Below are 20168 nucleotides of genomic sequence, written 5' to 3' on the forward strand. Positions count from 1 at the left end.
GGCTCAGTGAGTAGGGCCATGGCCCCACATACCGAGGGTGGCGGATTCAAACCCAGCCCCGGCTGAACTGCAACAAAAAAATAGCCGGGCGCTGTGGCAGCCACCTGTAGTCCCAGCTGCTCGGGAGGCTAAGGCAGGAGAATCGCAGAAGCCCAAGAGCTGGAGGTTGCTGTGAGTCCTGTGACGTCATGGCACTCTACCAAGGGTGGTAAAGTGAGACTCTGTCTCTACAAAAAAAAAAAAAAAAAGATGGAGACTATACACCTGGTATCAAAGAGGTGAAGATGATCAGGAATTAGAGAGGGGTATATGAGATAATCTCCCATATAAGGATCCTTAGAAAAGTTCCCCCATCTCAAAGCTAGCTACAATTAGACACTGTGAGGCTGCAATTAGGCTGCTACAATAAGTTGACAACTAATTTCAGTTCTTGTTCCACTAGTTTCCTTAAACCACAGGACTAAGATCTTGTAAGGCACGGACTTTTAAAATGGAGACTGATGAAGTGTGGTTATAATAAGATAGCCCAAATCTCTGTGGTTTGGGATAATGTTTTTAAAAACTAACACCTTTAGGGTGTGAGTGCCTCTCTGCATTTTTTTCTTGTGCAGTAAGTCTTTAAAAAAACCTGAAAACTTATTGTTAACAAATTTCAAATAAGTAATTCAGATTTAAAATAAATCTTTAAACATATATTTGTATACCAAGTCAGGAATAAAAATGTATTTTTAAAACTTCATAATGAAAATAACATTTCTTAAGGAGCCATATGCAAGTAAACACAGTAAATTTCTTTATAGTTCACATACTGAATGTAACCATTACCATAAAAAGATTACCTTGCTCTTATCAATCACTTTACCCACAATCTAATACTGCTAATTATTTAACTAAACAGCAAAGCAATTAATTTAACTAGTACAGGGGAGCTCTAAACAAGAACATTTTAAAGTTCATTAAAAATAACTGATTTACTGCACACCTGTAATTCTAAATTACACCACCAAAAATACACTGAAAGGGCTGAGCCCGGGCATTCGTAGTAGTATGCCAGGGGAATATGAGAACCAGTTTGGAAGTATCCAAATAAACCACCAGGCTGGCTCCACACTTAATAATGAGTGCAAAATAGTAAATTGAGGTGAACTGCTTCTACATCCAGAAACATCATGGCTGCTGCTGCTACCAGCTTTAAGGCATCCCAAACTGAATTACTGAATGGTAAAGCAGTAAAAATGTCACCTACTTTATCCATCATGTCCCAAAACTGGTTCACACACTCCTAAAAATAAAAAAATAATTTGGCCTGCAATCTCTTACAAAATTCTAACAATTGCATTTTCAAAGCCACATTCCTGGTTCTTGGAACTACTATACCTTATTATCAATGGAAATAGCAATTCAGCGGTTCAACCAAATCACGAGAACACAAATTTGGAGGTTATTCCAAAAGCTAATTCGAATGAGACCCAACTGTACTATACAGAAATTCCAAGCTTGTATTGAAGCAGCAGTCCCAAAAACCAAGAACACTGCATCCGGGATGCCACATGACACGCCCTTCAGACAAAAAGAAACTTCGCTCTTGCCCTACGAGCGCATTGGCAGGAATGATTTTGGCTGATCGAGGCAGGAAAACAAATCTCACAACAAAACATTTTTCCATCTGTGTTACCTGGAGAAATACCACATGGGAGTAGCACACATGACTGTACAAGAGAGGTTCACGGTGCCTAGTGCTTCTTTCATGTCATGGTCAAAATAAGTGATGGGACAATGATGGCAGTGCCATTCATAATTTCAAAACTCAATTTGGGGAGCACCAGTACACATGCCAAAATGGCCTCTCCACAGGCCATCTCTGTCACTGAAATGTTAAATCATATGACAAATCAAGCTCACATCTCTTTTCATTATGAATGCTCCAGAAAACCAATACCTTTCAGTCCTTCAAAGACTCCAATAAAGGTAATTTAATGCTAGGTGTGGGAGGTGGGGCCTCAAGGCATTATACAAATTGTTCTCCATCAATACTTTTGTCTAAATCAAAGCTGAGCAATCTCTTCAATTCTAAGTGCCACCAGCAGGGCCAAGAAATCAAGAAAGAGAGACAAAAGGAGAACAGGAGTAAAGAAGGAAAGGAAGAGGACACAGGTAGTGTGTATAGGGGTGAGGCAGAGAACCATGAGGGCAGCCTCCTCAGGCCTCCTGGTGGCAGCACAGTTTGGTTGCTTCCCCTGCCCTAAGCCAGAATCTGGACACCTGGGCTGTGACTAATGTGCACTTAAGGTACAACATTACAGAGCAGATACCTTATTTTAAGTTCTTCGATTGCCAATCTATTTTTTCCAGGGAAGGAGAGTGGCAGGGAAGGGGAGCCTAATATTTTAAATGCACACTGATGTGTTACCAATTGGAATGCGAGCAGCACAGCTCTAGCTACCATATTTTGAGCCCAGGAAGATAACCACAAAATTTAAACAAACTATCTTCCTTCCAGACTTTAAAACAAAAAAAGGAAAAATCTAAGGTGAAGAATTCAAAAAATTTTCTTAACACAAAAAGGCTCCCCTCAGGCCTAATTGAAGCCTTATTAACCATATTAAGCCAGGAAAATCATTTGTAGGCCACCGGCCCATACAAACCACTCTGTTGGACACAAAGCATAACCACAAAAAAAGTAGGGTGGGGTAAGGGGACTTAACTCTTCAAGCCTAGACAGAACTCATGCTCTAACTCAAGCAGCTTCCACTGACAAAAAATAACCAAGGAAATTAACCACAGAAAAGATGACACACCAACCTTCTTACCCTACTCAACCACCAGTACCATTACCTTTTTCTTTAACCAGGTCTTTAAGTGACTGCCATTTCACATCAAAAGGTATGTTTGTAATGAAGGCTCTGTATCTTTTAGTTGGATTGGCATATGGCTCAAAACGATTGCCTCCTCTTTTTATGTTTTTCTCCTTCCTCTTCTCATTCTGAGTAGGTCGTTCTCCTTCACTGAATTCAAAAGAGAAGAAGGGTTTACACATTAGCACAATGTGAAAGCCAATATTTAATTTGCCAGGTTTAAAATTCCACACAAAGTTAAGCATAACACAAAGCTAATATTGGTTTCTATTTGAGACATTCACACTAAAGTGCTCCGTATAGCAGTGTTAGAATCTACCTACCAAGAAACCACTCCCAAGAAAAATGCACTCTCCTAGGCTTACAAAAACTCCTATGGGCTACAAGTGAGACGAGAGTGAAGGCAACCTGCTGCCCAAGTTCCATTAATTCCAAGACAGAAACAGGAAAAGAAAGGGAAGATTTCCAAGAGTTCACAGAACAGAAACACGAAATGGTACACACTGGTCCAATCAATTTTTAGCTTCACAAATAAAAGCATCTTTTGTTGTGTTAAAAAAAAAAAAAAGGAAATGTAGGCAGCGCCTGTGGGTAGGGTGCCGGCCCCATATACTGAGGGTGGCGGGTTCAAACCCGGCCCTGGCCAAACTGCAACAGAAAAATAGCCGGGCGTTGTGGCGGGCGCCTGTAGTCCCAGCTACTCGGGAGGCTGAGGCAGGAGAATCGCCTAAGCCCAGGAGTTGGAGGTTGCTGTGAGCTGTGTGACGCCATGGCACTCTTCCGAGGGTGATAAAGTGAAACTCTGTCTCTACAAAAAAAAAATGGAAATGTAAAATGATGCAGACGTGGGGACGCCTGTGGCTCAGTGAGTAGGGCGCCAGCCCCATATACCAAAGGTGGCGGGTTCAAGGCCGGCCCCAGCCAAACTGCAACAAAAAAATAGTCAGGTGTTGTGGCGGGCGCCTGTAGTCCCAGCTACTTGGGAGGCTGAGGCAGGAGAATGGCCTAAGCCCAAGAGCTGGAGACTGGGCAGCGCCTGTGGCTCAAAGGGGTAGGGCACCAGCCCCATATGCCAGCCCCGGCCAAAATCTGGGGAAAAAAAAAAAAAAAGGCTATTCTTTTGTGTGGTGCCTGTGGCTCAAAGGGGTAGGGCACCAACCCCATATGCCAGAGGTGACAGGTTCAAACCCAGCCCTGGCCAAAAACCACAAAAAAAAAAAAAAAAAACCCCAAAGAGCTGGAGATTGCTGTGAGCTGTGTGACACCACGGCACTCTACCAGGCACTCTACTGAGGGTGGGAAAGTGAAACTCTGCCTCCAAAAATAAAAAAGATATAGCCGCTAAGAAAAAGTTTGGCACTCACTCCAAATTAGACAGAGAACTACCATATGATCCAACAATTCCGCTGCTGAGAATATACTCAAAAGTATTAAAGAAAAAGAAGACCCGGGCGCAGGGGCTCATCCAAGCACTTGGGTGGCTGAGGCAAGTGGATGCCTGAGCTCACAGGTTCGAGACCAGCCTGAGCCATAAAGAGACCCCGTCTCTAAAAACTAGCTGGGCGTTGTGGTGGGCACCTGTAGTCCCAGCTATTTGGGAGGCTGAGGCAAGAGAATCACTTGAGCCCAAGAGTTTGAAATTGCTGTGAGCTAAGACACCATGGCATTCTACTGAGGATGACCAACTAAGATTCTGTCTCCAAAAAAAAGGAGAAAAAGAAGAATTCAAATACATGTACACAAATATTCATAGGAACATTATTCATAAAAGCCAAAAGGTGGAAACAACCCAAGTGTCCATCAACAAATGAAATGGAATACATAAAATATGGAATATCCATGTAACAGAATACTATTCAGCCATAAAAAGAAAATTCTAACATACGCTACAATACATAGATGAACCCTGAAGACATTATGCTCAATGAAATAAGCCAGTCACAAAAGAACAAATTCTGTAGGATCCTGGTTATGAGATAACCCAGAATAAGCAAATTCATTGACAAAAGGAACACAAAAGGTTAAGTTACCAAGATCTAAGGGGAGGTAGAAATGAGGAAGTTATTAAACAATGGGGCCCAGTTTGGTTCCTGTTTGTCATCCTAGCAACTCCAGAGGCTAAGGCAGAAGGACGGCTTGAGCCCAGGAGATGGAGACTGCAGGGCATTATGATCATACCACTGCACTCCAGCCTGGGCAACATAAGACCTGATCTCTAAAAAATAAATAAAATAAACAATGGGCACAGAATTTATACTTAGGATGATTAAAAAAAGTTACAGGGGGCCAGGCGCAGGGGCTCACATCTGTAACCCCAGCACTCAGGCCAGTGGATTGCCTGAGCTCAGAAGTTCAAGACCAGCCTGAGCAAGATGCAAGACCCCGTCTCTATTAAAAATAGAAAAACTGAGTGTTGTGGTGGGTGACTGGTAGCCTCAGCTGCTAAGGAGGCTGAGGCAAGATACTTAAGCCCGAGATAGTGAGATTGCTATGAGCTAGGACGCCGTGACACTCTACCTAGGGCTTAGGGAGAACTGTCTCAAAAAAGGGAAAAAAAAAAGATACAGGAATAGATAGCAGTGATGGATGCACAACACTGTACTTAATCATACACTTAACATGGCTCAGCACCTGCAGCTCAGTGGCTGGTGCTAGCAGAACCAGAGCTAGCAGGTTCGAACCCAGCCCTGGCCTGCCAAACAACGACAACTACAACCAAAAAATAGCTGGGCATTGTTGTGGGTGCCTATAGTCCCAGCTACTTGGGAGACTGAGGCAAGAGAATTGCTTAAGCCCAAGAAGTTGAGGTTGCTGTGAGCTCTGACGCCACAGCACTTTACTGAGGGTGACATAGTGAGACTATGTCTCAAAAAAAAAAAAAAAATATATATATATATAAATACTTAACATAATTGAAAGAACATATTTTGGGTGGTGCCTGTGGCTCAGCGAGTAGGGCGCCGGCCCCATATGCCGAGTGTGGCGGGTTCAAACCCAGCCCCGGCCAAACTGCAACAACAAAAAAAAAATAGCCGGGCGTTGTGGCGGGCGCCTGTAGTCCCAGCTGCTTGGGAGGCTGAGGCAAGAGAATCGCGTAAACCCAAGAGCTGGAGGTTGCTGTGAGCCGTGTGACGCCACGGCACTCTACCCAAGGGCGGTACAGTGAGACTCTGTCTCTACAAAAAAAAAAAAAGGAAAAAAAAAAAAAAGAACATATTTTATGTACATTTTAACACCAAAAAAATGGAGAAAAGGTACCATTCTCTAAACCACCCTATTCCTTTGAAGCCAGGATGAACAGCCCTGATAGGTAAAAGGCAGCGCGCGCGCGCGCACACACACACATAAATAAATAAATAAATAAAGACAGCACAAAAACAGTATCGCCTTGGCTTGGCGCCCATAGCTCAGTGGTTAGGGTGCCAGCCACTTACACCAGGGCTGGCAGGTTCAGACCTGGTCCAGGCCTGTTAAATGACAAAAACAACAACAAATAGCCCAGCACTATGGTGGGCGTCGGTAAGTCCCAGCTACTTGGGAGGCTGAAGCAAGAGAATCTTTTAAGTTCAAGAGATAGTTTGAGGTTGTTGTGACACCACAGCACTCTACCGAGGACAACATAATGAGACTGTCTTAAAAAAAAAAAAAAAAAATAGGGCGGCACCTGTGGCTCAGTCGGTAGGGTGCCGGCCCCATATACCAAGGGTGGCGGGTTCAAACTCGGCCCCGGCCGAACTGCAACAACAACAACAAAAAAAAATAGCCGGGTGTTGTGGCGGGCGCCTGTAGTCCCAGCTACTTGGGAGGCTGAGGCAAGAGAATCGCTTAAGCCCAGGAGTTGGAGGTTGCTGTGAGCTGTGTGAGGCCACGGCACTCTACCAAGGGCCATAAAGTGAGACTCTGTCTCTACAAAAAAAAAAAAAAAAAATACTACCTCAACAAAGAGGGTGGATGCTTTTTTGGTATGGGATACTCTTTACTTTTGTGCGTTAGGCTGCCTCCATGCTGTAATTTTTCATTAATCTCTAGTCCCACACATCAAGTCTGAAAGCCCAGATGTGTGTACCTGCCAGGGCAAGGACCATGCAATGATGAACCAGTGCTGTTCCATCAGCTGCTAACTCAATCTCAGTCCCCTCTGACTACAAGGAAGCAACTGAGAGCGCTGACCAGGAACAAGTGGGGAGCCAGCATAGTCACAGTAAATCTCTCACATCACTAAGCCTTGTACTTTTTGCTTTCCAAGCCCTCTGCTTTCTACCAGTAACAAGCAACTGCCAAAACCAGCAACTGCCAAACTCAGGCTCTACCGGAGTTGTGATCCATGACAAAAACAGAAAACAAAAAGCCAAGACTACCTATCATATTGATGATTCATAAAAACTACCTTCAGTTATTTACAGGGCTAATCTATTCTGGGATATGTCTTCCTTTTGTGGGAGAGGGGTAGCATTCAAACACCCAATAGTAGCTGAATCATTTCTTTTTTTTTGAGACAGAGTCTCAAGCTGTTGCCCTGGATACAGTGCCGTGGCATCACAGTAGCCTCAAACTCTTGGGCTGAAGCAATTCTCTTGCCTCAGACTCCCAAGCAGCTGGGACCACAGACACCTGCCACAACGCTCGGCCATGAAGTTTCGGATGCAGTTGTCATTGTTTGGCAGGCCTAAGCTGGACTCGAACCCACTAGCTTGGGTGCATGTGGCTGGCACCCCAGCCACTGAACTACAGGTGCCAAGCCAGGATCACTTTCTTTTAATGTAATTTACTTGAGAAAATTTTAGTTATCAATTTTTTGTAGTCCCCAGAGTCCTTTTTACTGATCCCCCATACCCATACACAAAGGTGCCAAGTGGTATCCCAGTGTGAGCCATATTCCCTTTGACACAAGGTTACTATGGAAAGCAGCTTCCTCCATGATCTGAACTACATCAATACAAAATCGACAGGCCTCCCTTCACAAAGCCTGGCAGACAAGGTGCTGGATATTATGGCTACTCTAATCCTCATATGACCAAACTAGGTGCAATCTCCTTGAGTCTCCACAAGGGTGGCTTCACACCACAAAACAGATCCCAAAGGGAATGGACCACTATTACACAGGCCACCTGTCTACTCCATGTAAGTCATGCACCAAAGTATGCCTACGTGTCTTACTTTCTTGGCAGACAGTGAGGAATGTGTTAGAAAAATTCATAAAATACAGATCAATCTCTGTGTATCATGATCCCCTGAAAAGCCCACAGATATAAATGTGTTTTTTGTTTTGTTTTTTATTTATTTTTTTTTTTTTTTGGTAGAGACAGAGTCTCACTTTATGGCCCTCAGTAGAGTGCCATGGCCTCACACAGCTCACAACAACCTCCAACTCCTGGGCTTAAGCGATTCTCTTGCCTCAGCCTCCCAAGTAGCTGGGACTACAGGCGCCAGCCACAACGCCCAGCTATTTTTTGGTTGCAGTTTGGCTGGGGCCAGGTTTGAACCCGCCACCCTCGGTATATGGGGCCGGCGCCTTACCGACTGAGCCATAGGCACCGCCCTTTTGTTTTGTTTTTGAGACAGAGTCTCACTATGTTGCCCTTGATAGAATGCTGTGGCATTCACAGCTCACAGCAACCTCAAACTCTTGGGCTTCAGCGATTCTCTTGCTTCAGCCTCCCAAGTAGCTGGGACTAGAGGTGCCTGCCATAACGCCCAGCTATTTTTTTGTTGCAGTTGTCATTGTTGCTTAGTTGGCCGGGGCTGGGTTTGAACCTGCCAGCCTCGGTATATGTGGCCGGTGCTGTAACCACTATGCTACAGGCGCTGAGCCTACAAATGTATTTTAAATAAGTTACTTTTGAAACCCCAAATAGGTGAAAATTTACAAAATAAAAAACATCATTGTGACACAGGGTCCATGACATAGTATTTTCAGTCTGTGTTTGCACAGACTGCTTAGCACACCTATTAGTTACAAAATATATAAACTAATTACAGCCAAAGCAGATAACAAAGTGTCTATCCCAGACACCGTGCTAAGAATTACCCAATCTAATCACAGAAACCAGGTATTTGGTTTGGTAGGTTAATCCACATCATATCATTACACTCACCATTGAGGAAGCAGCTCATGTGTTCAATGCCCAAAGTGTGAGCACAGTACCTCTGTAAGCAAATCCTTCTCTAATTATTTTCTCTGAGAAGTATCCTCATAAGTAAAAGGGGTTTAGAGACTCATTCTGTTGCCCAGACTGGAGTGGCTTGATCATAGCTCACTGCAGCCTGCAACTATTGGCCTCAAAGGAACCTCCCATATCAGTCTCCCAAGTAGCTGAGAAGCCTGGCTAATTTTTCTTCTTCAAAAAAAAAAATTTTTTTTTTTTGTAGAGACAGAGTCTCACTTTACTGCCCTCAGTAAAGTGCCATGATGTCACAGGACTCACAGCAACCTCCAGCTCTTGGGCTTCCGCGATTCTCCTGTCTCAGTCTCCCGAGCAGCTGGGACTACAGGCACCCGCCACAACGCCCAGCTATTTTTTTGTTGCAGTTCAGCCGGGGCTGGGTTTGAACCCGCCACTCTCGGTATATGGGGACGGCACCCTACTCACTGAGCCACAGGCACCACCCTCTTCTTCAAATTTTGTTAGAGATGGAGGTCTTACCATGTTGCTCAGGCTGGTCTTGAACTTCTGGTCTGAAGTGATCCTTCCATTTCAGCCTTCCACAAAAATACATTTTTGTGGGAAGTTTATAATTTGGCAAGATTAATAAAATAAATTTCTTTAACCTAATACACCCCAAATTTGGAATGAAGTTTGTAAAGAATCTATACCATAGAAAAATGCTTAAGTTAAAATTTAAAAGGAGAATCCAACATTATCTGACCATATATCCCTAGCACATAACCTCTTCACCTGTTGGTTATTTATTTTTTCTTTTTTTTAGAGACAGAGTCTCACTTTATCACCCTCGGTAGAGTGTCGTTGCATCATAGCTCACAGCAACCTCCAACTCCTGGGCTTAGGCAATCCTCTTGCCTCAGCCTCCTGAGTAGCTGGGACTACAGGCGCCCGCCACAACGCCGGGCTATTTTTTTGTTGCAGTTTGGCCGGGACTGGGTTTGAACCCAGCACCCTCAATTTATGGGGCTGGCCACCTACCCACTGAGCTACAGGTGCCGCCCAACCTGTTGGTTATTTTTATGGAAAATAAAATTAAAGTAGTATTTCAGGAACTAAGCATTTAAAAACTTCTTATAAAAGCTTTATCTATGGCTCGGCGTCAATAGCACAACAGTAGTTATAGCACCGGCCACATATACAGAGGCTGTTGGGTTCCAACTCAGCCTGGGCCAGCTAAACAACAATGCCAACTGCAACAAAAAAAATAGCCAGGCATTGTGGTGGGTACCTGTAGTCCCAGCTACATGGGAGGCTGAGGCAAGAGCATCACTTAAGCCCAAGAGTTGGAGATTGCTGTGAGCTGTGACACCATAGCACTCTACCAAGGGCGACATAATGAGACTGTCTCTAAATAAATAAATAAAATAAAAGCTTTACCTATTTGCAAAATGATCTTAGACCCATACTTTCTACCAAATACAGAAAGCAAAATGGATTATAGATCTAAAAAAGGAAAACATAAATTAGTCTTCAAATTAAAAACTTCTGAGGCAGAGGCCGGTGGACTGCTTGAGCTCGTTAGTTTGAGGATAGCCCGAGCCAAGTGCAACACCCAGTCTCTACTAAAAATAGAAAAATTAGCAGAGCATTGGGGCAAGCACCTGTAGTCAGGAGGCTGAAACAAGACTGAGCACAGGAGTTTAAGGTTGCTGTGAGCTAGGACACCACTGCATTCTACCCAGGGCAACAGAGCAAGACTCTGACTTTAAAAAAAACAAACAAATGTGGGCGGCGCCTGTGGCTCAGTCCATAAGGCGCCGGCCCCATATACCGAGGGTGGCGGGTTCAAACCCGGCCCCAGCTAAACTGCAACCAAAAAATAGCTGGGCATTGTGGCAGGCGCCTGTAGTCCCAGCTACTCAGGAGGCTGAGGCAAGAGAATCGCTTAAGCCCAGGAGTTGGAGGTTGCTGTGAGCTGCGTGAGGCCACGGCACTCTACCGAGGGCCATAAAGTGAGACTCTGTCTCTACAAAAACAAACAAACAAACAAACAAACAAACAAATGTATGACACACTCCCTGAGTGTAGGACACAACTGCAACTCTGACTTTAATCTTTCATGTGTAAATTATATAACCGAATGGTTTGTACCCACGAATTAATCTGAAATAAAAATAAATAACAAGGACGGCGCCTGTGGCTCAGTTGGTAAGGCGCCGGCCCCATATACGGAGGGTGATGGGTTCAAACCCGGCCCCGGCCAAACTGCAACCAAAAAATAGCCGGGCGTTGTGGTGAACGCCTGTAGTCCCAGCCACTCGGGAGGCTGAGGCAAGAGAATTGCTTAAGCCCAGGAGTCAGAGGTTGCTGTGAGATGTGTGACGCCACGGCACTCTACCTAGGGCCATAAAGTGAGACTCTGTCTCTACAAAAAAATAAATAAATAAATAACAAAACAAAAAAAATATTTAAAACTTACTGCTCTATAAAGCTCATGTGGTGGCTCATGCCAATAATCCCAGCACATAGGGAGGCTGAGGCTAGAAGACTGCCTGAGACCAGGAGTTCAAGGTTACAGTGTGCTACCATCATGCCACTTCACTCCAACCTGGGCAAGAACCTGTCTCAAAAAAAACCTAAAAATACCCCTAAACCTTCTATTCTGTGAAAGACACAGTTAAAAGTATGAAAAGACAATGCCACAGACTATAAGAAAATATTTAAAGCACATATCTATATAAAGGACTTTATCCAGAATATATAAAGGAAAGGAACTCTTTTTTTCTTTTTCTGGTTTTTTTTTTTTTTTTGTAGAGAGAGAGTCTCACCGTACCGCCCTTGGGTAGAGTACCATGGCGTCACACGCCTCACAGCAACCTCCAACTCTTGGGCTTACGCGATTCTCTTGCCTCAGCCTCCAGAGCAGCTGGGACTACAGGCGCCCACCACAACGCCCGGCTAAGGAAAGGAACTCTTAAAACTCAGTAATAAGGGGCGGCGCCTGTGGCTCAAGGAGTAGGGCACCGGTCCCATATGCCGGAGGCCGTGGGTTCAAACCTAGCCCCGGCCAAAAAGAAAACAAAAAAAACTCAGTAATAAGAACCTAATTTGGGTCAGGTGCAGCGGCTCATACCTGTAATCCTAGCACCCTGGGAGCCCTAGGCAGGAAGGATCCCTTGAGCTCAGGAGTTCATGACCAGCCTGAGCAAAAGAGACCCCTGTCTCTACTAAAAATAGAAAATATTATCTGGGCACTATGAGGACCCACAGTCCCAGCTACCTGGCAGGCTGAGGCAGGAGGATTGCTTGAAACCAGGAGTTTGAGGTTGCTGTGAGCTAGGCTGAGGCCACAGTACTTCAGCCTGGACAACAGAGCAAAACTGTCTCAAACAGGGCGGCGTCTGTGGCTAAAGGAGTAGGGCGCTGGTCCCATATGCCAGAGGTGGTGAGTTCAAACCCAGCCCCGGCCAAAAAAAAAAAAAAAAACTGTCTCAAACAAAAAAAAAAAAACCCAACTTTTTTCAAATAGGCAAAAGATTTAAAAACAATTCACCAAATATACATATGGATGGCAAATTAAGTACATGCGAAGAAATCCGACACCACCAATCATTAGGGAAATGCAAAAAAAGAAAAAAAAAAAAAAGGCAGGATACCACTATACATCTATTTAAATGGCTAAAATTCAAAAGAATGAGGTACCAAGGATTAGCAAGGATATACAGCAGTGGTTCTCAACCTTCCTAATGGTACAATGTATTTTCATTGCTGCAAAGGGGTCGAGACCCACAGGTTGAGGAATTAGGAATTATAGAGGAACTAGCAGAAATTGTAAAATATACAACCACTTTGTCAGATTCTTAAAAATTCAAACATACCACGGTGCATCTGACAAGGGTATGTGTAAAATTTACTAGGTGTAGAAAATAAATGTCTTTCTTTTCTCTCTCTCTCTCTATATATATATATTTTTTTTTTTTTTTGTAGACAGTCTCACTGTACCGCCCTCGGGTAGAGTGCCGTGGCGTCACACGGCTCACAGCAACCTCTAACTCTTGGGCTTACGCGATTCTCTTGCCTCAGCCTCCCGAGCAGCTAGGACTACAGGCGCCCGCCACAATGCCCGGCTATTTTTCTGTTGCAGTTTGGCCGGGGCTGGATCCAAACCCGCCACCCTCGGCATATGGGGCCGGCGCCCTACTCACTGAGCCACAGGCGCCGCCCAGAAAATAAATGTTTTAACACAATAACTAAGAAAATGCCGTGAAGCCTATGTTAACCAGTTTGATAAAAACATTTCAAATTGTATATAAAACCAGCACATTGTACCCATGATTGCATTAATGTACACAGCTATGATTTAAGAAAAAAAAAGAAAAAAGGGAAATATAAATGAAAAAAAATTCAAACGCACACCAATCTATAACCCAATCATCCATAACTACCTACTTACCCAAGAGAAATAATATTCATATTATTTGCATTATATTCATTTGCATACAAAAAACTTCTATCTGAAAGTTCACAGCATTATTTGTAATATTTCAAAATTGGAAACAAATGTCTAACAGGTAAATGAATAAACAAATTGTAGTAAATCTGTATAACAAAATAACATTGAACAACAAAAAGTACTGAGCTACATGCATTAATGTGGATGAATCTCACAATAATTATGCTCAAAGGAGTCAGACAAAAAAAGAATATATATACACCATATGGTTTCATATACTATTAAAAATCTTATCTAGCAAACTACCTGTCGCAGCATTTCTCAACCTCACTGCTACTGACATTTTAAGCCAGATAATCCTTTGTTCTGGGAGACCATGCTGTGCACTGCAGGATGTGGAGAAGCATCCATGGCCTCTATCCAAGATATACCAGTCACAACCCCAGCACCAAGTCATGAAGGAAAGATCGAAAATATCTCTTCATACATTTCTAAATGTCTAAGGCAGTGGTTCTCAATCTGTGGGTCGCGACCCCTTTGTAACAATGAAAATACATCCTGCAGCATTAGGAAGGTTGAGAAACACTGGTCTAAGGATTATAGGGGTCACCTATTGAGAACCGTTCATATATAGTGATGGAAAACTCATCCAGGGTTGTCTGGGGGTAAGGAAGTAGGTACAGGGAGGAACTGTGGGAGAGAAGGATTACTAAGGGAAAAGGGATACTTCTAGAGCAGCCTTTCTCAACTTGTGGGCCACGACCTCTTTGTAACAATGAAAATACATCCTGCACATCAGATATTTACATTATGATTCATAACAGTAGCAAAATTATAGTTATGAAGTAGCAACAAAAACCATTTTATTGTTGGGGGTCACCACATGAACTGTATTAAAAGGTTGCAGCATTAGGAAGGTTGAGAACCACTGTTCTAGTGGTCAGCGTGATTTCAGTAAGCCAGCAGTTATCAAAATGTACATGTTAAATATGTGCAGTTATCTTGCCAATGATGCAACAGACTTGCTTTTTCAAAGTTTCACTTATGTTCGGCCAGGGCTGGGTTTGAACCCGCCACCCTCAGCATATGGGGCCAGCGCCCTACCCGCTGAGCCACAGGCGCCGCCCATGTTTCTTAAATTTAAAATCCAATCCCGATAACTTGACTTGGTAACATATTTGTAAATTTTCTAAGAAACTGAAGCCACAATAGGCAGATCTACCTAGGGAAGCTAAATATCTGTCTTATATTTTCCTTAACTGGCTAGTTTGGATTCTAGCAACTAATCATTTACCCAAAGTTCTAACAGACCCATTATAATAAAAAAAAAAAAAAACTTTTTTTTCTTTTTTTTTTTGTTGCCCACTCTAGAGTGTAGTGGTGTCATCATAGCTCACCGTAACCTTAAACTCTTAGGCTCAAGTGATCTCTTCTCTTCTGATTCAGCCTTTTTTTTTTTTTTTTTTTTTTGAGACAGCTCACTATGTCGCCCTTGGTAGCGTGCCCCGGTGTCACAGTTCACAGCAACCTCAAACTCTTGGGCTTAAGCGATTCTCTTGCCTCAGTCTCCCAAGTAGCTGGGAATACAGGTGCCCACCACAATGCCTGGCTAGTTTTTTTGTTGTAGCTGTCATTATTGTTTTGCAGGCCTAGGCCGGTTGGAACCCACCAGCCCCAGTGTAGCGGCTGGTAGCCTAACCACTGAGCTACGAGTGCTGAGCCTGCCTCAGCCTTTTAAGTAGCTGAAACTACAGGGACAGATCACCACACCTGGGTAATTAATATACATATTTTTATATATTAATATAAATCTATAAATCAATGTGTTAATATGTTAATATTTATATTAACATAAATATTAATATTTAATAAACATTTGTTATACATAATAAATATATTTATTATATATATGTGTATATGTATATATATTTGGGGGAGGGGGTAGAGACCAGGTCTGTGTTGTCCAGGCCAGTCTCTAAGCCATTCTCCCACCTCAGCCTCCCAAAGGAAGGTGAAGATTTCAAGTATGAGCCACAATGCATGCAAATACCTTTTCTTTCTTTCTTTCTTTCTTTTTTTTTTTTTTTTTTTGAGATAGAGCCTCAAGCTGTCGCCCTGGGGAGAATGCCATGGCAACACAGCTCACAGCAACCTCCAACTCCCGGGCTTAAGCAATTCTCTTGACTCAGCCTCCCAAGTAGCTGAGACTACAGGCGCCCACCACAACACCCGGCCATTTTTTGGTTGTAGTTGCCATTGCTGTTTGGTGGGCCCGGGCTAGATTCGAACCTGCCAGCTCAGGTGTCTGTGGCTGGCACCTTAGCTGCTTGAGCCACAGGCACCGAGCCGCAAATCATCTTTTCAACCTACTATTTCATAATACACTGATAAAGACAAGCCTAAAATATTCGCTAAGTACCTTCCAAGCCATTAAAATGGCTTTGAAATTCTTTCACTGAATTCTTTGAAAATTGACAATTTATCATGTCACTATTCCATGACACTAACATTATATTGAACATAAAGGGCACAACCAATAAAAGGATTGAGTGCCGGCTTGGCCCCTGTGGCTCAAGAGGCTAAGGCGCCAGCCACATACACCAGAGCTGGCGGGTTCAAATCCAGCTCGGGCCTGCCAAACAATAATGACCGCTACAACCAAAAAAAAAAAAAAAAGGCCAGGCATTGTAACGGTCGCCTGTAATCCCAGCTACTTGGGAGGTGGAGGTTCGCTTAAACCCAGGAGTTGGAGGTTGCTGTGAGCTGTGATGCCATGGCCCTCTACCCAGGGCAACAGCTTGAGGCTTTGTCTCAAAAAAAAAAAAAAAAGATTGAGCACCTATTACACTAAAGACTGCTATATTTACTGTGTAAAACAGTGATTCCCTACACTCTTACGGCTCCATGCCATTCCCATGTATAATATATCTCATTACCTTCGAAGTTTCTCAACAGGAAAGAGTGTAATTTGAAGCAGCAATCCAAATACAGTAAAATTGTGATCACATCTCTTGAGGGACAAGGATCTCCCGGCCCCCTTGAGAACCATCCCTTAAGGGGTTTTTTTTTAGAGACAGTCTCACTCTATTGCCCTTGGTAGAGTACGGTGGCGTCACAGCTCACAGCAACCTCCAACTCCTGGGCTTAAGCAATTCTCTTGCCTCATCTCCCGAGTAGCTGGGACTACAGGTGCCTGCCACAACGCCCAGCTATTTTTTGTTGCAGTTTGGCCGGGGCCGAGTTTGAACCCACCACCTTAGGTATGTGAGGTCGGCGCCCTACTCACTGAGCCACAGGCGCCACCCCCTTTATGGGTTTTTCCATAGAAATCCTTTAAATCCTGAGCTCCTCTAATGCATTTAAGACGTGTAGCACTATTCACAGCACTATTCTAGCTCCAAGTAACCATTTAACTAACCATGTAACTCAAGCTCTTTACCTCTCTGGTACTTTACCAGCAAAACCAGCATAACCTATATCCATCTTAGCTCTCAGAGATGCTATAAGAACCAACAAACAGCATAACAAAAAGCTTAGAAAATATAAATATCTAAGGGAGCAGTACTACCAGTGACTAAAACCTAGGGTCTGAGTCCCAAGGTCACCATGTCTTCACTAGGCTTCAGTCCCCTCATCTGTAAATTCAAGTTACTACCTGCCTTACAGGTTTAGGAGAGACTCTTGGCACATAGAAACTGTGGCAATGATATTTTTCTTTCTTCTTTTTTTATTTTTGCGGTTTTTGTTGTTTTTTTTTGGGCCAGGGCTGGGTTTGAACCCACCACCTCCCGCATATGGGACTGGCGCCCTACTCCTTGAGCCACAGGCGCCACCCAATTTTTGCGGTTTTTGGATGGGGCTGGGTTTGAACCCGCCACCTCCAGCATATGGGGCCGGCGCACTACTCCGTTGAGCCACAGGCCCCGCCCCCAATATTTTTCTAATAATAATTTTCTTGAGAAGCCTAGGGAGGAGGGCTGATTCACTTCTAGCCTTCTAATGTTACACTCACTCACCAGGCTTTAAAACTAGCCCCGAGTGAGGAAACCTAGGCATTATACTCATTATAGGTTACCAGACAATTAGCTTTTGCAAAACATTGTAATGGGAGAGCCCATTTGAGAAAACCACCCCCCCAAAACCAAGGAAGCTAATCTTTGCAGGCCAGTATTAATATCTCTTTCCCTAACCATGAATAAAACCAAAGGACAAAGTGAAAGCAAAGCCCTGGCAGCATGCACATAATCCAGTGCTGCCTATTCTAATCTCAAAATCACAATCTGACTTGCCTCAAAAATCCTTTTTACCAAGTATACCATTACTTTTTAACATACAGTAAACACTCAAATCATTGCAAAGCAGAAAAGAATCTGGTCTAAATAAACCAATTCTAGTGACTGTTTAGATTAGTTGTATAAAAGCAACAGGGCCTGGGAGTCAAGATGCTCCTCTAGCGTCAATCTCAGTTAAGTTTCTTAACCTTATTTTCTTAATTATTTTTTAAAACGTTTTCTTTTCTTTTTTTTTTTTCTGTCGAGATAGACTTCTACCCTATGCCCTGAGCAGACTGCAATGGCCTCCCAGCTCACTGCAACCTCAGACTCCGGCCGTGGGCATCCTGCTGCCTCAGCCTCCAAAACCACAGGATTACAGGTGCTCCCTGTGGCACCTGGCTGGGATTTTCCATTTTTTTCATGAGTCGGGGTCTCTAGCTCAGACAAGCCTTGAACTCCTGAGCTCAAGCAATCCTCCCGCCTCAGCCTCCCACAATCCTGGGATTACGGGCATGAGCAAAAAAAGTTTTCTTGACTGTTAGGCAGAGTCAACACTAACAGTACCTTCTTGGGAATCTATGCTAAATATAAATCTTTTTAAAAATCTTTTTAGGCTCGGCACCCATAGCACAGTGGTTACAGCGCTGGCCCGAGGTTGGCAGGTATGAACCTGGCCCAGGCCTGCTAAACAATAACAACTGCAACAAAAAAATAGCCGGGCATTGTGGCAGGCACCTGGAGTCCCAGCTACTTGGGAGGCTTAGGCAAGAGAATCAGAAAAAAAAAAAGAAAAAATTTTTTTTACCCCTATAATTCCAGCACTCTGGGAGGCCAAGGCAGGTGGACTGCTTGAGCTGAGGAGTTCAAGACCAGCCTAAGCCAGAGCGAGACCCATCTCTGAAAAAAAAAAAAAAAAAAAAAAAAAATAGCCAGGCATTGTGGTGGGCAACTGTAGTCCCAGCTACTCATGAGGCTAAGGCAAGAGAATCACTTAAGTACAAGAGCTTGAGGTTGCTCCACTGCAGCAAGTGGGTAGAAAGTGTGATTGTCTCTAAATAAAGGAACATTTCAAAAAGGGATAAATTCTTTCTTTTTGATACAGAGTTTCATTTTGTTGCCCTGGGCAGAGTGCTCTGGCTTCATCATAGCTAACAGTAGCCTCAAACTCCTGAACTCAATCAATCCTCCAGCCTCAGCCTCCTTTATAGCTAGGACTACAGGCACTCACCACAATGCCCAGCTAATGTTTCTATTTTTAGTAGAGACAATGGTCTCGAACTCCTGAATTTAAGGATTTTCCCACAATGCCCAGCTAATGTTTCTATTTTTAGTAGAGACAATGGTCTTGAACTCCTGAATTTAATTTAATTTCCCACCTCAGCCTCCCAGAGTAATAGTATTATAGGTTCCACTGAGCCAGCCTAAGGGATGAATTTTTAAGATATCCAATCTATCTGTTTTCTGATTTAGCCACAAAAATTAATCAGATGAGACATCACTGATTTTAAACATATAATGCAACCTTTACTTAAAAAAATATTATTGATTGCAAGAGGGACTTTGCCTAACAAATGCAATCAGTGTAACCTGGCTTATTGTACCCTCAATGAATCCCCAACAATAAAAAAAAAAAAAATTATCAAGCTCAAACCTAAATGAATTTTTCTCTGACTAAATATATCTTAACTCTAAATCTTGACTGATTTAAAATGGAATAGATTTCTTATCCAAATTAAGCAAATTATCTTCTCACACTCGGGAAATAATTTAACTGCAAAACAAGATTTCCAAACTGGAGTCCTCAATCAAACTCGCTAGTGCACTACCATTTCAGTCTACTGAACCAACACTCCACTCCTGGTGACACAGAAATCAAGAGAACTCAGTTTCTGCTTTTTTCCATCTCTCAAAGACTTTTCAAGATACAAGTCCCAAATTCCTTAGTCTGGAATTATCACCTAACAGTTGGCCTCCAAGGCTCCAACCTTAAAGGACACAGTAACTTTACTTCTTTATAAATAAAGCGTATACCCTAATCCCTGGTCTTTGGATACTCTCTTCTTTGCTTCTCCCCAACCATCTTCTCTACCACATCATGATCCTTGTCCTCCAAGAGGAACACCACCTAGCAGGCAGCAAGTGTGGGGTCACTCTCTCCAGGCCCCCTGCCATGCAATTCCATTTAACTCTATCACAGCACAATTACCTTACTAAAAGAAATGTCCACTCTGGGTAAGGAGCTTTGCTTCAAGAGGGTTTGTAACAGGCAGGGCAAGGTGGCTCACACCTGTAATGCTAGCACTTTGGGAGGCAGAGGCAGGTGGATTGCTTGAGCTTGGTAGTTTGAGACCAGCCTGAGCAAGAGTGAGACCTCATCTCTAAAAATAGCTGGGTGTTGTGGTGGGCGCCTGTAGTCCCAGCTATTGAGGAGGCAGAGGCAAGAGAATTACTTGAGCCCAAGAGTTTGAGGTTGCTGTGACCT

At 43.4% G+C, this 20168-nt stretch overlaps 1 protein-coding gene across 8 annotated transcripts in view; it reads right to left on the bottom strand.

Moving 5' to 3' along the window:
• Nucleotides 1–20168, bottom strand: part of HNRNPM (heterogeneous nuclear ribonucleoprotein M) — a 54759-nt gene that overhangs the window by 32159 nt on the left and 2432 nt on the right. For all 8 annotated transcript variants that reach the window (XM_053583380.1, XM_053583378.1, XM_053583375.1 and 5 more), the window contains exon 2: nucleotides 2836–3005. In XM_053583380.1, coding sequence (XP_053439355.1) covers nucleotides 2836–3005 — 170 coding nt within the window. The remainder of the gene's footprint in view (nucleotides 1–2835; nucleotides 3006–20168) is intronic.

Source organism: Nycticebus coucang, chromosome 3, assembly GCF_027406575.1.
Source record: "Nycticebus coucang isolate mNycCou1 chromosome 3, mNycCou1.pri, whole genome shotgun sequence".
Taxonomy (NCBI): domain Eukaryota; kingdom Metazoa; phylum Chordata; class Mammalia; order Primates; family Lorisidae; genus Nycticebus; species Nycticebus coucang.